General features: G+C 44.5%; 1 protein-coding gene across 1 annotated transcript in view; it reads left to right on the forward strand.

Moving 5' to 3' along the window:
- BRINP1 (bone morphogenetic protein/retinoic acid inducible neural-specific 1) overlaps positions 1 to 19,529 on the forward strand; it is a 59,500-nt gene that overhangs the window by 18,695 nt on the left and 21,276 nt on the right. Inside the window, exon 2 of the mRNA XM_010015878.1 lies at positions 14,318 to 14,508. Coding sequence (XP_010014180.1) covers positions 14,318 to 14,508 — 191 coding nt within the window. The remainder of the gene's footprint in view (positions 1 to 14,317; positions 14,509 to 19,529) is intronic.

Genomic DNA, 19,529 nt, shown 5'->3' on the forward strand with positions numbered 1-19,529 from the left:
CACCCCCACCCCCCACCCCCATATCAGGCTTGCAACAGCCCCTGCATTGGACAAGTTGAAGTTTAGATCAGGTTCTACATCCTGCCACAAGATTATGGTCTGTAGGACCCTGAACTGTGTGCTGCTCAGCACAGTGCAACAACTGGGAGAGAGGAAAAAGGGGAGGAGGGCTGGGAAGTATGGAGAGGGAAAGCAGCTCCACCAGAGGGTTTGGGTGCCTTGGTATGGAGGGATGTGCTATAAAGCATCCTGCTGGCCTGAGCTCAGCTCAGCTGGAAGTTACGCTAGATCAGGAGAGGTTACAGGTGTAGCCCAGGGATAACTACCTAGCCCATGGCCAGGAGGCATGGGCTTCTTCTCCTGCTTCCTGACACTTCTTCGGGCACTGGGAGTTGTGAGTTTCTATTCTGTAGCAGGAAACATTGGGACCAGCTCTCTACCAGACTGCACAGATATTTATAGTGATTTATTTTTCTCCAGTAAGAGTTGCGGGTTTCGTACTTGCTTTTTTCCTGTCTCCTTTAAGTACTCCAGGCTTGAGTCATATAATTGTATAACTCACAACTTCCATTAAAAAGAAAATAAGAATAGGCTGTCTTTTAGGATTGCAAAGAAAAGCCAGAAAATATGAGTCTTTAAATCTTAAACCCCAGAAGGCAAATAAAAAGCAGTGCAGATATTGTTGTTTTGTTCAGTAGATAAATATATACATATGCATGTGCTTCAAAACCTGGGGTCCAGTTCATTATGTCTGAACAGAGGCTCAGATGTGCAATAGAACATTATCCTTCATTCAGCCATATGTATGGCTTTGGTTAGCATAGGAGATGATGCTTTTACTTTGCCCAGTCCACACTCCATAAAATAGATATGAGGGGAGTTCTCTTTAGCTTTCCTGCAGCATCTGATGCACCCAGACCATTTCCAGTACCTTTCCTTGTGGAGATCATGAGTTTAACTTAACACATACAAAAAAGCCAAAGTGAAAATCTGAGATATGAGCCCTTTCTAAAGAATAACCCCCTTTACCCTCTATTTCACTCTTTACTAAACTTAAAAACCCCAACCCTTCCCACACAGCTGAGCTCATTCTCCCCCTAAATAGGCTTTGAAAGGTGAGGCTATAAATCTCTGCAGTTGGCCCTATCCTGCCCCACAGGAAGGAGCTCTCTATTCAGGGAGGGGGACTGTGTCCTTTGCTTAGCAGCAGGACTCAGGCCCTGCTTATAACCATAAGTTTGGATGCAGGAGTGTAGCCCTGCTTGCAGCCTAGAGACTGCTGGGCTTTGACACTGCTTTTGCTCATGGGGCTGAATGCTGCTTGTGCTGAAGTCGAAGAGGTTTTACTCTTAACTTCTTCAAGACCTGAGTTTCACATTGGTCCTTAGCATGAGAGTGGATTTTGGTTTGGTAGCCAAATTGAGTGACTTGTGCTTACGTGGCTCTGTGTGTGTTCTGGGGCAGTTTGCATGAGCTCCCTCCACTATGCAGCAGATTTTATGCCAACAGCATGGGTATAACAACCCTTCTCAGCTATTTAAGGTATGTTTGAGGCTCAGCCAGCTAAGAAAGTACTCTGGTGGTCTTTTTTCATAGAATCAGAAAATGATTTGGGTTGAAAGAGACCCTAAAGCTCATCCAGTCTCAACCCCCTCCCATGGTCCGGGACACCTTCCACTAGAGCAGGCTGCTCAAAGCCCCATCCAGCCTGGCCTTTTTTACACTAAAGCAGCCTCCTGGCTATGCTATATTAATACCATTGCAGGAATTCAGATAGGCACAACCTGCAGTGGTACAGCCTGACATTGCTGGAGACCTCAGAGCTCTTCAACCTTCTCTCCCAGACCGTCTGGCATGTTCTTTGCTGATTTGAACACAACAGTCAGCAATCAGCACAACCTTCCCAAAGGAAGTGGTTTGCATTTCATCAGATTGCTTTCACAGCCTTTGGGGTCCTATTACCTCATAGAAGATAAATGCCAGGGTGTGCATCTCACTTTTACTATAGATCAGGTCCAGTATCAACTGTGGCATGATTCCAGCCCACTCCATGTTTTTTCCACTGCTTGCATGTGGCTCTGGTGTCCTCCCCAAAGGGCAGGGATTTGGGAATCTGTGTGCGATGGTTTTAATAGGTGTGTACTTCTGCTTCTGTTCTCCTTGGCTATTGTGGGGTTGTGTTTGTACATTGCCATCAACACCATTAACCTTATTGAGTGTGATGGGGGAAGCAGGGCAGGCACAAGCAAAATGGGAAGCAAATTTAGCCATGACCCCACCATCTCCTTTAGTCCTTGTTCATGAAATACTTTGGCCTCCCTCTAGATCTGGGTTAATTTTGTCCATGATTGTCCTGTGTGCTGGGTCTCTTCCTTGGAGAAGTTATTCTTCTCCTGCAGCCTTCAGCAAGAGACAGCTTCTGTGTCTGCAATGACACATTTAAAAGTGCGTTGAGATCCATGTATCAAAGTCACAAATAACAGCTAAAGGAACCGTGACTCATGACTGGGAAGTTGCTAAGCATGTGCTTGAATAACCAAATGCTTCAAAGCTTCACAAACAGATCGCAGCAAACAAAAGCATTTGCAGTCACTAGTCCCTGTTCCCTGGATAGGACAGGGCAAAAAGAAAGCTTTTCCTTTCGGAAATGTTGCACAAAAAGCATGGTTATCTTTTTATGGCAGCCCACTTTGCACCATGCAAAGAGATTGCCTTTCTTCAGGAGTTTGTGAGTTTGGATTTTATCGTACTCTTTTTATTGCCTCCATCAAAACATGTCTGAGTTGGAAATGGCATGACTAGGAATGAAAATTAAATACATCAAACCTGATTCTTGTTGAAATGAGATTTTTTTTTTTGGAGCAACCAGGGAATGTTCAAGGCTTTCTCACTGATGTGTTCAGGGCTTTTTTTTTGCTAAAGAGGGCTGTAGTCTGAGGAAATGGGTCACCTTTTTCCTAGAGAAAATTTCTTCCATTTTACTGTAATTCTGAAATGTCACAGGCTTTTTGGGACAGGGTCTGGGGGTTTTCTCAATCTTGAACAAAGCACAAATGTCTCTGATTACGGATGGCTTGAATTTTGCTGCTGTTACACTCTGCAGCCTGATTATTTCAGCCCTTCACCTCTTAACTTCTGCCCTTTGCTAGTAATTCCAGGCCCAGTCACCATCTGAATCCTATTCCAAGAGGGGACAGCCTCTGCATGTACCAGCTGTGTATATTCCTGCTTGCTGGATGTCGCTGTTAAAATAGCAACCCTTGGTGAATGGCCTGAACTGAACAGCACAGCTCAGAAACCAAAAGGCTATTGAGCCACAGCTCTTAGGGTGAAGGCACACGAATGGGTGAGGAAATATGAGGAGAAACCACTATTTTCTCCTAAAACAACTTGGAGAAAATAATGTCACAACTATAGGAATAAAGTGGAAAGAACCAGTGAGGGAAGGGATTGTGGTTTTATGATGTTGAAACACATTTTGTTCACTTGCACTCAGACCTCCACCATGTACTCATGAATGGACAATCGTTTGCAGTAGCATGGGTGATGAAGGATGCTAGTCCTCCTCACATCTCCTGGGTTATTCTGAGGCTGGTGACACAATCGTTTGCAGCAGCATGGGTGATGAAGGATGCTAGTCCTCATCACATCTCCTGGGTTATTCTGAGGCTGGTGACCACATGTGGGCTCTCGGTATGGCTTGAGGAGCAGGCAGTGATTGGTCTGTCCTGTTGCATTTCAACAAGTCATGATTTCCCCACACATTCTCTACATGCAGCCTGCATCATGCCTTCCAGCTGAAGGATATTCCCTAGCAGGGAAGAGTATGGATGCTTTCACTTTGCTTAACCTGGACAAAAGCCTCTCATGTGGCCTGCAGCAACAGATCCCTGATGTAAACAGGTGGCTTTGCCAACTGGTGAAGTCTTTAGGCATCCAAGCCACCCACCAGCACCAGCCTTACATGATCACTCATGTCTCCATCAGCTGAGAATGACTCAGGGGCAAGGAGATGTGCAACAGGGGACAGCTTTCCAGTTTTCCCATCACTGCCTGTCCTTGCTGAGCCCACAAGAGTAGTAGTTGTGCCCAGGTGGCTCTGCCAGGATGGCCTTGAGGGCACAGTTGGGGATAAGAGGCAGGTGGGGCTTTGTATTTAAACATCACTTTTCTTGTTTCCTCCTGAAACCAGTGAATTTGAGCCTTTGCCAAGTGAGTAGCACAACTGACCAGAGGGGGGGTGATGTCTCCATTTCCTAACAACAGTTCAAGTTTTGAAACATGGCTCCATGCTGTGTTGGAGGGAAAAAGTGTTCTTTTTGAGGAAAAAAAGGGCAATCAAGGCTAAATTCCTGATTCTTGCTCTCCCAGCATTGATAAATGCTGTGCTTAATTTGCCAGTTGAGCAGTAGCCAGATATCCTTGTCTGTAACGTGAGAAATTAAGGTTCAAGTCCGCATTTCTCACAGTTATTTCATCTGAGCTAGCTGTGAATCATGATAAGTAAAGAGCAAGGCTTGGGGTTGTGGTGTCACAGGCTGAGGTTATCAGCTTGCTACAGCTAAAAGGGAAAAAAGCCTGTAGTCCACACACCTATGTCTTCAGGAAGTAAAGCAAGTGCAATTTAATGAAATGACTTATTCCAAACTATGTTCTTGTTAAAGCCTTTGTTTCATGTCATCGTGCTCATATGAACACTGGTAGGCGGTGAATCTGGATGGTGAATTTTGTGGCAGAGTTCCATGGGGTAAAGAGTGCTCACCATGACTTAGCATGGGATGTTCCTCCTCTGGGTGATGTGCTCTATAAATGATAATCTTTCTGCTGGTCTTGCATTTCAAACTTGCTTTTATACGTAACAGGTTCAAACACTTTCATGTACTACTTACCCGTGGGAGGAGGGACTTCAGGAGTTTAATCCTCTAACCTACTAGAGTTCAAAAAACACCAAAGTGAAAAGGTCTCTCTTAGTTGTCTCACCATCCTGTGTCTTACCTTCCCTTCCAACCTGTTGTTGGCTAAGTCTAACTGACGGATGCATGCCATCAGCTCTCTGGACAAGGACTCTGCATTGAGCAAAGCAGTGCACAAGAAGGGAAATGGAGGAAGTGTGGAGAAGGGAACCCGAAATCATACAGATTATCCCAGGTTTCCTCAATGACTCAGATGTTTCCATCTGTTGCTTCAAGTGCTGTTCTTTGAAAGCAGCTTCTTGACAGCTCCTTGACTTCCCAGGATCTGCTTGATCCTGAATTCTGAGTCAAACCTGTAGAGATATAAATCCACGAGATCATGTTATGAAAAATACCAGTTCTGTAGTAATTATAACTACAGGATTCAGTGCCTGGGTCATAGATGTGTTTCTCTATGCTAGGTCAGGTATTTTAGTGGGGAATTGTTCTGGCTACATCTTTGTGATTTTTATCCTGATTCATAGTGAAGGATTGGGTGTCTCTATTGTCCATTGCAGCGCTTAGAGCACAGGACCCTGCAGCCTATTAGAATAGCTTTCTCAGCAGCTTAATAAACCATGTCTGGTTTAGGTAAGCTTTTAGGATGAAAACAGCAACAGAACAGAACATTTCTTGCTGTTAATGTTTGTTAAGCTGCAGCAGTGCTAACAATGCTGGGAGCTCTTGTAGAGATGTCATTCCAGCTTCTAGCAGCTGGTATCAACCAATATGTAAATCGTACTGGCTTAGAAGTGCCGTCAGCCCAATGCTCAAACCAGCTGAAATGGTGTTAACAGTAATGGGAACCACTTAAAGCAAGTCTCCAAGGGTGGACAAGGCTTAAGCAGGCTGATGTTGCAAAGACTGTCTCTAGAGCCTGAGGTGAGTGCTTTTTGCAGTGAAATCTGCCCAAAGAACTCTATGGGGAAAGTTGAGTGGAATAAATGTCCCACAAGTAGTTTGCATTGTAACCTGATGGGCGTGAAGAAAGGGAATTTAGCAGCTGGCTTGGGTGAAATATGGGAACAGATCAATAGATGACAGATGAAGGTAGCTGGTGAGCTTACTCAGTGTTGAAGTTTAGAAGTTACTGTGTTATCTGAGGCTGCATAAACATGTAACTTGGAGGTGACTTTATTTGGTTCAAGGGGTTAGTAGCCTACTCTACCATGTTTGCTTGTGATTGATCACAATGTTGCTATGTTTAGATCTGAAGTCGGAGCTAGGAATCATAGCTACGGCCTGGCCATGATCAAATTTAATAATAAGCAACCTTTGTAATGATCAGATTTAATGGCCTGTCTCTTAACTTGTACTTTACCTATGCTGAATCCATCTGCTTTGACTCTCTAGTAATACATTTATTCCAGCTTCATCTTTTTTAAAACAAATCAATGTTCTCTGCACCCAGCAATTACATGTTGCTTCCCAAGAAAGCCGAGTGTAGTCCTATCCTAAGCAAGAACACAAGACTCAGAGTCACGTCTGCCTGATTGGTTTTTGATTCAGTGCTGGAACAATCTGTTTACCTGTGTGCTTTCAAGGGCACAGGAAATCCTCCTAACTTTGAAGTAATTTCTTTTTGCTTCTTGCAAACTTCAGGTCATTCTGGATCTATTACTTACCCCCCCTCACCTTCTACAAAGATGAACTCCAAAACACTCCAAGTTTTCAACCCTGGAATGAGTTCATGTTTTTAAGGAAAATATTAGAGATGAAAATGCTGTTTGTAGCAGGAATATCCAACAGGACTAAATTGTTGCCTAGAAAAGGGGAAGTATTGAGGTTTCCAGACACCTCAGCCAGCACCAAACACATGGTCAAAGCATATAGACCAAGGGAAAAAACCACAACAGAAGATTCCTCCATTGTCCTGTGCAAGTAGTAAAGAGAAGGAGTAAGTAGTTAAGAAGCAATGTTTTAGCAGCCATATGATTGAGTGATCCAAACACTGACAGTTTTCTCCTTGGATTCAGTCTTACAGCAGCAAATGCCCTTATAGGAATAAAACTGCTGCAGCCAGCACAGCATTTATCAATAGATCAATAGTCAATTTATTTATCTTATTCACCTGCCAGCTGTCATCTGCTTGCCTGTCTGCTTGCCTGCTTGTTAAGCTGAAAGCCTGACAGCATTTTGCATAAGTGAGTTCTTTTTCATACTTCTCTGAAATTAGATTTTGGTGAGGGTTTTTTTTCCCTCTCTCTTTTATGGCAGAGCTTCAGCCTCTAATTTGGAACTAGTTTGAATCTACGGATTGGAGTTTTCTTAAATAGATTAGAGGGGATGAGTGCCAAACCCTCACAGGAAACTAATTCTTGTAGGTCCTTTGAAAAGCTCAGCTTTGAAGCCTGACTTCTTCATGCTGGCCTAGTTAGGGAGGAGGCCAAGCTGCAGAGGAAACTGCTAAAGGAGTATCGCAGTGCTCAGCCTGGGGCTGTCTGGCATTTTGAGGGCACAGACTAGAAATAAAGCATCACTGACCCCATCATAATCACAGATACCCCGTACAGACACATTAAGGCAGCTCTGGCAGTAAAAGATAAGCACTATAGTGCTGTTGTCAGGCTCATATCCTGCCCCCATGGCGTTGTTTGCAGAGTCAAGGGCTCACAGTAACCTGGAAGAGCTATCATCCTGAGGACTGGAGATAACTATTCCTTTGTGCAGCCCATAATCAGGACAATTGGGATAAGAAAAGGAAAGACAAAACCTCCCAAACAAACAGCTTTGTTGTACGAGCATCTGGAAGGATTCTGGAAGACTTTGGGCCAAGTTCCTGATGTGAACACAAAACTCGTTTTTTACCTGGGCAGGGCTTAAAATCTGTTTTGGTTCATGCTCGTTCTAACAGCTAATAACACTTGTTTGCAATGTACGTAGGGGTGTCTAAAAATGCCTGTCTCAACGATTGTGAGGTGCTGTGATGAAATGAAGGTGCAGAGATGTGTCTAGGCAGATGTTATTGTATATACACCAAAATCCAAGAGAGCAAGAAGGCTCTAGGAGTTCTCTGTCTCTGACTTGGGATCCTAATGACATCGGTGTGCCAGCTACAGGACATTGTAATGTTTGTATCTTGTTTTGTTGCTGAAAAAGGTGTTGCCTTTGGAAAGGCTCTGTCTGCTCATCACCTATGGGGGCAGTTCACGGATTTTAATCTGTAAGAAAGATAACTGCTGAACAGAAAGGAGCTGGTGCCTTCTCCTTGCCCAGTTCCCGGGGAGCGCTAGGGCTGCTCCTGTTTGCTGACTGCGTACTCTGAGTGGGATGCACTAACTACCCTGCAGGCAATCCATCCAGCAGCAGGAGGTGCTGGGGTGTTTCAGTCAGCATGACAGCTACAGGCTTTGTTCAGTGCCATCCTGCTCTGCTTTTCCCTTTTTCAAACAGACTCTGTCTCGAGCACAGTTTAATACATTTAATTCCTTTCTAGTTTTGAGTGCCAGCCCCTGAGGTCTGTACTGAACTTGTTTCTTCACTCACATTCTTTAGTTGTCTCGGCCATTTGAAGATAGGGAATTTAATTTGCTCCGATGGCCTCTCTCTTTCAGACTTCCCTCCCTGGGTAGCGATGCTCATGCCCTTGGACTCTCCTCACCTCTCTGCTGGTGCAGCAGCGGGTCTGGGTGATGTACCCATTCCAGGCTTTTGGCTCTTCCTCCCTTTTCAGTATTTTCCCCACTTTTTTCTGTTTCCCTGAAGGGGTCATAGTGCTAATAAGCACTGAGACAACCCTACTGGCTCTCTCTCTCTTTGACATGCACAGCCTTGATGGGGAGCTCATTGATGCAAACTATGAAGGGGCACGTATTTTCTCAGCTGTAGCCATATACAAATGAAATATCCCCATACTGTTACAGGGAAGAAGGGCTGAAATATGCATATCAGCATTCCTGTGGCCGTATTTCATCCCTCTATTTCCTCTCCTTTCCCCCTTTAGGTATTAGCACCTCCTATCCCTTCCAGCCATGAGAAGAGCAAACTCTTCAGTGCTCTCACCAGACATTAGAGTGCAGACTCTGCTGACCTGGCACGCATTTTCCTGGGCACACTCCACATTAGCATGGGCTGTCTACGCTGGCGAGACATTAGAGCATAAACAAGTGCCTCTCCCTCCACTACTCAGACGTTAGGTCATAGTTTCTCCTTATCCCGTCTCTGCATCAGAGATACAGACTCTTCCTCCTCCTTACTAAGAGGTTTATCATCTCTCTGAAGCCCTTAAAAGCTTCCCCACTGGCAGACGTTCAGGTCCTTGCTAAGGGTTTCCCCTGAGGGTCAGAAGACTCTACTAATCCTAACTGGATCATGGGATGCCATCATAATCCTGGTCAAGTTTGCTGGCAACTTCACCTGGAAAATGAGCAAGCAACCGTGCAATATTTCTCTTTTTAGAAGTGCCTTGAGATGTGTAGAGGCTTGACCTGTGGTTTCCAGGCAGTGGCATTGAGACCACGGTGTCCCTGATGGCACTGAGAAGCAATGATAGTTCAATGGCATCTGAGAATGACTTCTGGGAGGAAAGATTTTGATGCCCTTTGGCACACAACATCCAGGAATCCAAGGCCTTGGTAGATCATCCAAAGACTCACAGAATGAAGGAATCAGTGGAGATAGAGGAGAGTATACTTACTAGTGCCATGAATTCATTTTGGCCAATAGCAGCTGCTTCTGCAGGAAATGCAATTTGGTGCAGCATTGCAAGCTAATAGAAAACCTGTTCTTAGAGGTGTTTCATCACATGCTTCAGGAGTTACAGGTTGGATCATTCCTAAGGTCAGAGCTATACAGTTCACTGCAAATATATTTCACCTTCTTTATCACCTCTATAATGCTAAGTAATTTCACTAGACATATCCATTAATGTTAAGTCTATTTTCTAAATCTGTACCATCATCTTGACCTCAGGTGCATCTTCCAGCACAGACTTCTATAGGTTGTGTGGAAGATGGCTAGTATAAAAGAGCTGCTTTTAATGTAAAATCTTCTGGAACTGGGGAAGCCGAGTTTAAAATGTACTTTTGGTCATTGATCAGGAAGCTTCACAATTTGCTTGACCAATCCCAGCCAAACAACAGCACCCAAAGAAAGGATACAGCCAAATGCTATGCAAAACCTTAGGAAAAGAGCTTGGAAAATATCACTAAATAAATTCAAATAATGCATAAATTATGGGGAATGGCAACTGGCTCATGGATATTCTATGAGTAGAAGACAAACATCTAAGTTAGTTGCATAAATTATTCATCATAACGTATTTGCCCAGCTTTTCTCATCAGCTATGAAAGCCACACATCCAAATGTTAGGAAAGTATAACAGAACTGGGCTTTTACCTCAATAATAGGAGTGGAAAGCCCAGGGGAGGGGTGGCATGCATAGGAACTGAGAGGGGAAAAGAGCCTCCTTCACTATGTTGTTTTAGATATGGATTCTGCTAAAGGCTTCTCTTCTGCCTGAACAGGGACTGGAATTGTCCCTTGGCACCAGGCAAGGCTGAAGATATGGCAATGATTTCTTTTGAACTTCTCCTTTTGCCTCCTGCCAGTGGTGTCGTGAGATGATCTTGGACCTCATGTAAAAAATGATCCCACTTTCCTTTTGAATCCACCATTTACCACATTTTCATTCTCTCTTCCTCCCTTCTCCCATCTTCATTGCCCACTGCTTTCTTGGTTTACAGGAAGTAAAAACCGCCTCTTTGGAGAGGAAGAGAGATGGCATTTTTCCTATGCTTGCTAGTGATGATAGGAACATGCGAATCTCTATATATTATAAACCTTGCCTGTCTTTCAGCATCCACATAGACCTCTTTCCATGCATTGTTGTTGTGGTTTAAGCCCAGCTGGCAACTCAGAACCGCACAGACACCTGCTCACTCCCCCCGCTTCTTTCTCCTCCCTCTCCTGGAGGGATGGGGAGGAGAATGGGAGGAATGTAACTACCATGGGTTAAGATAAGAGCAGTTCAGTAACTAAGGTATAATACAAACCACTACTGCTACCACCAATAATAGTGATAAGGGAAATAACAAGGGGAGAGGATACAATTGCTCACCACCCACTGACCGATACCCAGCCCGACCCGAGCAGCGATCTGGGCCTTCCAGGTAACTCCCCTCAATTGCTATCCTGGGTATGACGTGCTGTGGTATGGAATACCCATTTGGCCAGTTTGGGTCAGGTGTCCTGTCTCCGCTTCCTCACAGCTTCCCCTATTCCCTGGCAGAGCATGAGACTGAGAAAGTCCTTGGTTGGAGTAAACATTACTGAGCAACAACTAAAACCATGGGTGTTATCAGCGTTGTTCCCAGACTGAAAGTCAAAAACACGGCGCTGCACCAGCTACTAAGAAGGAGAAAAATGACTGCTATAGCTGAACCCAGGACAAGTGTGTAACTACTGATAGGAACATTCTTTATTCATGCAAATGGGATTTCCTTGTATAGTTAGATCTGGGATTGTAACACAAATCAGGAATAAGAGCAACCTCTCCCTGTAGTGTCAGAGAGAAGCTGTTTATCTTTACTTTTTAGGTTTTATGTATCTCAAAAATCAACTAGAACCCCCAAATATATCCCTTCCACATGTTCTAAGTACTGGGATTGGACACTATCCTGGGACAGCAGAGAAAACCCCATATATTCTACTCCATTGGTAATGTACTCATTACCTGCAGACAACTTTGGAGCCACTCCTGGTAGTAGGATCCTGGTATATAGGTTATTTTGGTTTGGTTTTGGGGAGGTGGTTTTGGCCTTTTGGCAGGTTTTTCTAGCAAAGACCAATGTTTCTGTGGATTTCAAGGTTTGACACTAATGATTCTGGATGTGATAAGAGGGTTGTTTTGTTTTGGCATTTTTACTTGCCTTAGGAAAGCCTGGGAGCTACAAAGGGGGCATTAGCTCAGGTGTAAAGAGATGTTTAAGTAACAAGCTGTCACTTCCCTGTTTTAATGAATGCAGCTACTGCTGGGCAGCCTGGGGTGTTGTGATGGGGTGCAATCTAAATAAATACATGCATAATTGCATTAAGCAAAATAACCTGACACCCACAAAGTGGACCGCGTGTAGCATCAACCCGGGGGGAAAAGATCTGTTTTGGGATCCTGGCTTTGTAACTGACTTACAGCATCAACTAATCTGCCTGCTTGTCAGGTTCTGTACCAGCAAATTGGGATTGCTGGCACTGATTGATGCAGTTTTGATAGGAAATGCAAGGTATTGTTATTCCTATTGTGCTGGGCTTGACTTAGTGTTATGGATTAACTCGCACTCGCCACCAAAACATGGCTGGACCCTGGGATCCCACTGAGAATGAATGCCAAGTCCAAATGAAGGTTTCCAATTAGTATTTTATTAATTCTCAGGTTACAGCTTGAGCTGGTGCCTCCAGAGAGGGACCCATACCCCAGTTCATGCCTCCCAGTTTTACCTGTACCACCAGCACCCATCCCCAAGTCCAACCACTTAATACTGCTCAGTTGTCTCTCACTTTCTTATGGGGTGGCCTTAGTTCTGAAGGTTCTTCATTCTCTTGGAATTGTCTCCTTGGTCCTTATCTTCTTCATCCCACTTGTGTCTGCTAAATTCAGCTGATTCTTTGTAAGCAGCATTAATTTTCTCAGAATTTACTCTCAGTCAGCTCTTGCAGCCTAAGTCTTCAGCTACTTTAGCTGTTGGTGTTAAGCCACTAATGCTAAACAGGACTATCCACAGAGAATAGTTAATCCAATTTCTTCTGTAACCCTGGGATAGAGTTAATTTTCCCATAGTAGCCAGTATGAGGCTGCGTTTTAGTTAGTGCTGGAAACAATGTTGCCAATCCCGGGATGGTTCGGTTCCTGCTGGAAACAGTTGCCAATCCCGGGATGTTTCGGTTCCTGCTGGAAACAGTTGCCAATCCCGGGATGTTTCGGTTCCTGCTGGAAACAGTTGCCAATCCCGGGATGGGGGTGCCACGAGGGTTGGGGGGGGACACAGCCGGGACAGCTGATCCCGTCTGACCCAAGGGGTATCCCAAACCATACAGAATCATGCTCAGCGAATAGAGCTGGGGAAGAAGGAGGAAGGAGGGATGTTGGGAATGATGGTGTTTGTCTTCCAAAGTCACTGTTAGGAGTGATGGAGCCCTGGTGTCCTGGGGATGGCTGAGCAGCTGCCTGATCATGGGAAGTGTGAATGGATTCCCTGGTTTGCTTTGCTTCTACTTTACCCATTAAGTTGTCTCAAGCCACAGGTTTTCTTACTTTTACCCTTCTGATTCTTTCCCCCATCCCACTGAAGGGGCAGTGAGCAAGTGGCTGATTGGGGGTCAGTTGCCAGGTGAGGTTAAACCCCAACACCTATTACTTAAAGCTTTGTCTTAAACGTGAGTTATAGGAATAAGTGAATGAAAAGTGACAAAGCAGCTTGCGACTTGATTATCTGGGAGAGAACGTAAGATAGTGCAGGTGCATTGCAGGAGAGGAGATATAAATAATATCTTTGCCTTTAGAGAAGGCCTTGCTCAATAGTTTTCAAAAGACATTAATAGTCTTCTTACCTTTTAAGGTACTCAGCTGGTGATGTTTGAGGCCTCTCTTTGAGATCACAGATGTACAAGGTTTTCTCTAGGCATTTCCCTCTGTGTTGTTTCAAAATGGATACCTGCAATAAAGAGCTGCTTTTGCAAACACCATTTTTCCCCCCAGTAGCTCTCAGTTTAAAGGAAGGGATTTGAAGATCACATTATTTGTTTTTCAAAAGGAAAGGAAGAAACACAAAACCTCACTTTTCATCCTGGCCTCTGCTTATATCTAAATGGATCCTTTTAGGTGGTATTTCAAAATGATCTTTTGCTGTACTCCTGGTGCTGAAAGATTAAGATGTTTAGAGAAAGTGCTTCCTTCAGCTTTGCTTTGCAAAAGCACATCAAGAAGGCTTGTGGACACAGGGATACAGCAACGACCAGACTGGACTAGATCTGCAGCCTAACTGATGAGCTTTTCTGACAAAAACTAGGATTTTGTGCTTTATGGAGAGGTTTAAGACCCCAAAGTGTGTGTGGATGATAGGGCCAGCCTACTTCTTTTGCTGGAAGGGAAATGCAGCCTTTTTCTTCTATCTCTGCAAACTCTGAGGCTACCTCCTCATCAGTCCAGACCCTGCTACTCAAAGTGTATTGTCATTGTGCAGTAATGTCTCTCCTTTCCTCTTCTCCTCCTCCTTTCCCTCTGTCTAAGCCTTGTGGCCTCGTGTGTATTCATGTGGGGGTGTCCAATAGGATTGTCCCCTTCTCCATCCTCATTTCCTTCCCCTGGTGACTCTCCCTGCCCCACCAGACTGAAAGCCTCAGCCCTGTTGTGTTCCTGTGTTGTCATATAGGGAGTTTGCCCGTTGGAAGGTGAGGAACACAGCCATTGAGCGGAGGGACCTGCTCCACAATCCACTGCCCCTGATGCCTGAGTTCCAGAGGAGCATCCGCCTCCTGGGCAGGAGACCCACCACACAGCAGTTCATCGATACCATCATCAAAAAGTACGGCACCCACATCCTCATCTCTGCCACCCTGGGAGGTAGGTGGCAACCTGGGCAGCTTCCTCACATGGGTGGTGGGGTGGTGAAGGAACTGGGCAGCACCTACAAAGCACTTCTGAGGATGGCTGGTAGCATGGAGGCAGGCTACAGCTCCACGAACTGAAGCCTGTCCCATCATCAGATGGTTGGAAGATCCAAGGAGTAGGAATAGCCTTTGCAAATGAATTCATAATGTGATGTGTGTGCATTCAGCATCTGTGCTACGTGTGCACTGGTGCTCCTCTGACAACAGTGTATGTGTACCGGTGTGTGTCAAGATAAACATGCTTCATTTAGCTGCGGAGCCTGTCTGTCATTCCTCTGCCTCTGTCCTTCATTTGACAATAGTGTGATCCCTCTTTTTTTTTTTTTTCCTTCCAGAATGAAACCAAATTCAGGGGGAAAAGCATCTTTTCTTGCTGGAACTAGAGGAATTTTAAACAGCTCCAGGAAGAGGGAGTTCAAGGAGTTGGGCAGGGAATGTGTGCAGCAGGGGAGGAGACAGCCAGAAAGGCTTGTGCTGAATACATAAGTGAGCACAGTAATGTGGGGTAGGCTCTTGAAAAAACAATAGTTGAGTAAAACTCAATGTATGTGCAAGGACTGCAGAGAGGCTTGTGTGTGCAAGTGGAATATATGAGTGATGACATAAGATATAGCACTGTAGGGCCATTAACCCATGAGTGTGCACTGCTATTGGTGCTGCACAAACATTTCAAGTGCTGAGTATTGAAAACAGGGTGAAAAGCAGCAGCTCCTTGATATTTGCTGCTGATTTCTTTCCCGCTTGTATTATTTTTACTATTCTTTACCCCTTTGGGGTGTGCATTTAAATGCCTTTCTTTTGAGAACTGCTGTCTCTTAAGAGGGATGCTGCAGTGGGAAAGGGTCTTAATTTTAGTACAGTTTGATGCTGCTGCTTCTTCTAATATACCTGGCCTCCAGCCTTGCCACTTTGCAAAGTTTATAGTGAACTTTGAGGGATTTCTGGTCATCTGTCTGTTCCCAAAGCATTCTGCAGACACTGTGATGAGACGGAGATGAGATTAGATGTGTGCATATGATTCATGCACAAATTAGGAGGTAGGTAAATTGGCACGGTTCCACTGAAGTCAAATGGCCTCTCATGTGGCAAACGTCCTTCAAAGGTCCTCAGGCTGCTTTTGCAGCCCAGGCAGTCAAAACATTCCTCCATCTGCAAGAAATGTGAGAGAAAGCAGATTTCCATGCACCAAAGGGTACAAGTGACTGCCTGCATCAGGTCTTAATGAAGTCTGCATAAAGATAAACTGCCTTTTACGGAGGAAATCACTTTTCAGGACCGTATTTTACAAGAGCCAGCCAAGTAAAGACTCCAGTAAAGTACTGGGAGTGTTTTTGTGGGTTTGCTCTTCTTTCCATTGGCATTCCTTTTTCTTGTCACTCGCATCCATGGAAATCTAAAAGAAGACCTTTGATGGTGAAATATATTTTTAATTTTGCCTGGCTGAGGTTGTGAATTATTCACAGGGGTTTGTTTCTCCTGATTTTTACAACACAACACTTTTAAATATGCAGAGGCTTGTAATGAGAGCTGGTGTTGGAGAGGAGTGCTAAACGCTCCATCAGCCCAGAGAATGGTGAGCAATGGGAGGGGAGCAAAGAAGGATTTATCTCGGCAATGGCAGTCCCAGAGAAAATGTAGATGAAGCTGGGCATGCATTATGCAAGGAGGACACATTCTAATCACAGGCTGTGGGCTAACCATCACCACTGGGATATAAAACCAGGCATGTCCTGGCACCCTTGTTCTCCCAAGACTGTCTCTGAAAAGTCACAAGGATTCTGCTTTGGATTACAGTGGTTTGTAATTTACCTGATGTCTTATTAGGCTGCAAGGGAGTGACAAGCACACAGGAAATTGTTCTGCTTTTAAATGCCAGCTGTTGCATGGTCCCCAGGAGGCTGGGTGATGGATCAGGCCAGCCCACCTCAATCCAGCAGCTATTTTCACACCTGGCCACATGAGGAACAGCTCTGATGCTTTTCAGCCTACAGAGCAGCCACATCCCCCCAGAGCCCAATAAAAAGCAGCTTTGCTCCAGTTTAGTTCTGACAAAGGAATTGCTGAAGGGTCATTTTGAGGGCACCCATGTTCTGGGATGGAGCACACAGAGCTGAGAGGCAATTTGCAGGGAAAGCCCTGAAGGAAAGGCAACTTTGAACATAGCATCTGCTTAATAAATGAGAAATTAAGACTTAATAATGCAGCAAAAGTCTGTTAACCTCTCTTGATCTAAGTGTTGCTTTCTCATGCACATGCTCTGTTGGGATGCTGTGCTTTTCCAGGTCCGTACACATACACACAGAATAGGTTTTCCAGCAATAGTGTTTCTGCTCAGCGCCCTTCACTCCTCAGGGCAACATTTGTCCCTCAAGAAAAGCATCAAACCCTATGGGTTTTCCTTTCCTGCTTTCTTCCTCTTAGTCCTACTGGAAGGGTCCGAACACCTCAGAGAGGAGACAAATGACAACTTCTTGTGGGGAAATCACTGATCTGCACTGCCTTAGAGCACAGGTTTACCCTCTCCGATGTCTAGGAGCTGTTTCAGTTGCTCAATTGCCTGCTTTGTGTTGTCTAGGGACAGAAAGCCAGTGGATTTCCTGGTGATCTGAAACCAGTGGTATTATCTGGTGCAATTCAACCGAGGCTTCCTGGTTGCTCTGTCCAAGGCATCTCCATTCCCAGCATTGCTCTAGTTACAATGAACTAGTCTGGACTGAAAAGGTTCTGATTTTTGTGCCTTGACTGTTAATAAAGGCATGCTGTTTTTCCAGAAAGAGTTGGTTTTCTTCCACTTACTGGTGGAATTGAAGAGTTGCTGTCTGGCTCCACCAGGTTCCTCTGAGAATCGCAGCTAAAGGGAGATTTATCCAGGACTTCCCTCTTCTGTCACAGCCCTGCAAAGAGGTGGCAAAGCATCATTTATGTCTGCTGCATCTCCATGCTGTTAAATACTGCTGTTACATGCAAGATACAAAACTTTTAGCTCTTGGCTAACTCCTATTCAGGCTTCCTTCTGGTGACAAACAAGTTGTCTCATGCAAATTCACAAAGTCTGACCTTCCTTCAAATCCCCCCGTAAAAGTCACCTCAAAGATGAAATCTGACAACACATCAACAGTGGCTGGGCATCTGGTGTGTGGTGACTGCTGTTTCTTGTGTTAATCACAGTCATCTTATTCCCCTGTGCTTTGCTGCCTGTCTGCTGTATACAGCTGTTGTCTCCTCAGATATGTGGGTTTTAAATGCTCTAGGACAGGATCTATCTTTCTGCTGTTTGTGTGGCTAAAGCCTGATGTGATAGAGCCTTGATCCCTGCCAAGGCCTCCTCATGCTGCTCAACGTACAATGACGATAACAGTGATAAAGGAATCAAAGTGGCTCATTTTCCGGGGAAAGTGTATTTGTGAGACGTAAAAATGAGGATACTGTTACTACAACAACTTTGATCCTGGGCAAAGGATATGATGTTATTCTAAAGAAAATATTAAAGAGAGAAAGTTTTCCATGCCAAACTTTGCCACTTTATCTCCTGTGAAGCCAATTGAAAGATTTCAACTGATAGATTCTTTTGATGAAAACTATTTTCTTTCCACCAAAAAAACTTTCATTTTTCATCTCAAAGCCAAAGGCTCAATCCTCAACTTATCAATAGCTTGAAAAAAGCCCTGAAATCCAATAAAAATATTTTGATTTTCAGCCAGAATATTTTTGGTTTGTTCTCAGGCATTTGGCTTCCAGATGAAAGCTGGAAAATATCCAGGGAAAGCAAAAGGGGGGGGGGGGGGGGGGGGGGGGAGAAATCATTTGGACAAATCAAACTACTTCAGCTAATAAGAATTTTGAAGAAAAGTGCTTGTTCTCCAAAACAACAATATGCAAAAATGCTGAAGAGCAAAACATTTCTTGGCTGAGAAAGTGGTGGAACATTGTTTGCCTCTTTGACCATGCTATCATTGCCAGGGGCAATGTATTCATCAGTGGTTCATCTATCAAATTAGAACAAGTGTCATTCCTCTCATTAAAAGGGCTATGTAGAAATGGCACATTTCTACCGTGGGTGTCTATTGTCTTTCTTGAAATCACAGCTTCACGTGTTAAGGGTGCAGGATGGTTTTTCTACCCTTTTACACCTCCTGTAGTGCCAGCCTTACGTTAAGGATGAGCTGGGTTTTAATCTGGCTCATACAGCACAGATTGAATGTTTAGGTAAATGTTACTTCTCACCTCTGTGTCCTTTCGTACCTCTCTTGTTACATTTGGGTTTCTGCTGATGTTTGGGGCTCCTGGGTATTAGCTGCTTCACTCCCAGATTCTCTGTGTTCACTGGTTCAAAATCACCTATTGCCCCTTACCTTGTACAATATTCTACACTCCCCACTTAAATTCCCTGAATGAGACTCTAGGAGAGGAAGAAAAGCAGAAAGGGTGGTTGGTTTAAATTAACTTTCTTATTTGCTCTTTCCTCTGATTGCTCCCCTTCACTCACCTCCTTGCCTTTATTCTTTTGCATGCTCACTGGAAGCTGAAGAAGTGCAACTAGCATTTGTTTGTCCTCTGTAGCTACCTACATGACTATATCCCATTGGCAACCTAAATCATCATTTATTCCTTCTAGAAATCAGGGCAGATAGACCTACATAAAAGTGGCATCTTCTCCTGTCGGGTGTGCATCATTCTAGAGGTGCTGCCCTAGAATGTGTTTCTCAAGCAGGATGAGTGGTCTGAATCCTTTCCAGTAGTTGTGGTAAAGCTGTGCTGGCTAATAAGTGTCCAGAATGTTATCTACTCAGTTCAGTGGAGCTGCTCTACAAGTGTGGTGGACCTGGCCTTTCTGGCTGAATAGACAAGGAGGTTCTCTCATACTAACTACAGTGAGGTGGTACTGGTGAGGAAGGGTGGATGCATTTAGGAGTCCTTTAGGAGTTGGACTTTTCTTTCTTTAGGTGCCACATGTGACATTTTATGTTCCTGCTC

The sequence above is a fragment of the Nestor notabilis genome, unplaced genomic scaffold, assembly GCF_000696875.1.
Source record: "Nestor notabilis isolate BGI_N333 unplaced genomic scaffold, ASM69687v1 scaffold7516, whole genome shotgun sequence".
NCBI lineage: Eukaryota > Metazoa > Chordata > Aves > Psittaciformes > Psittacidae > Nestor > Nestor notabilis.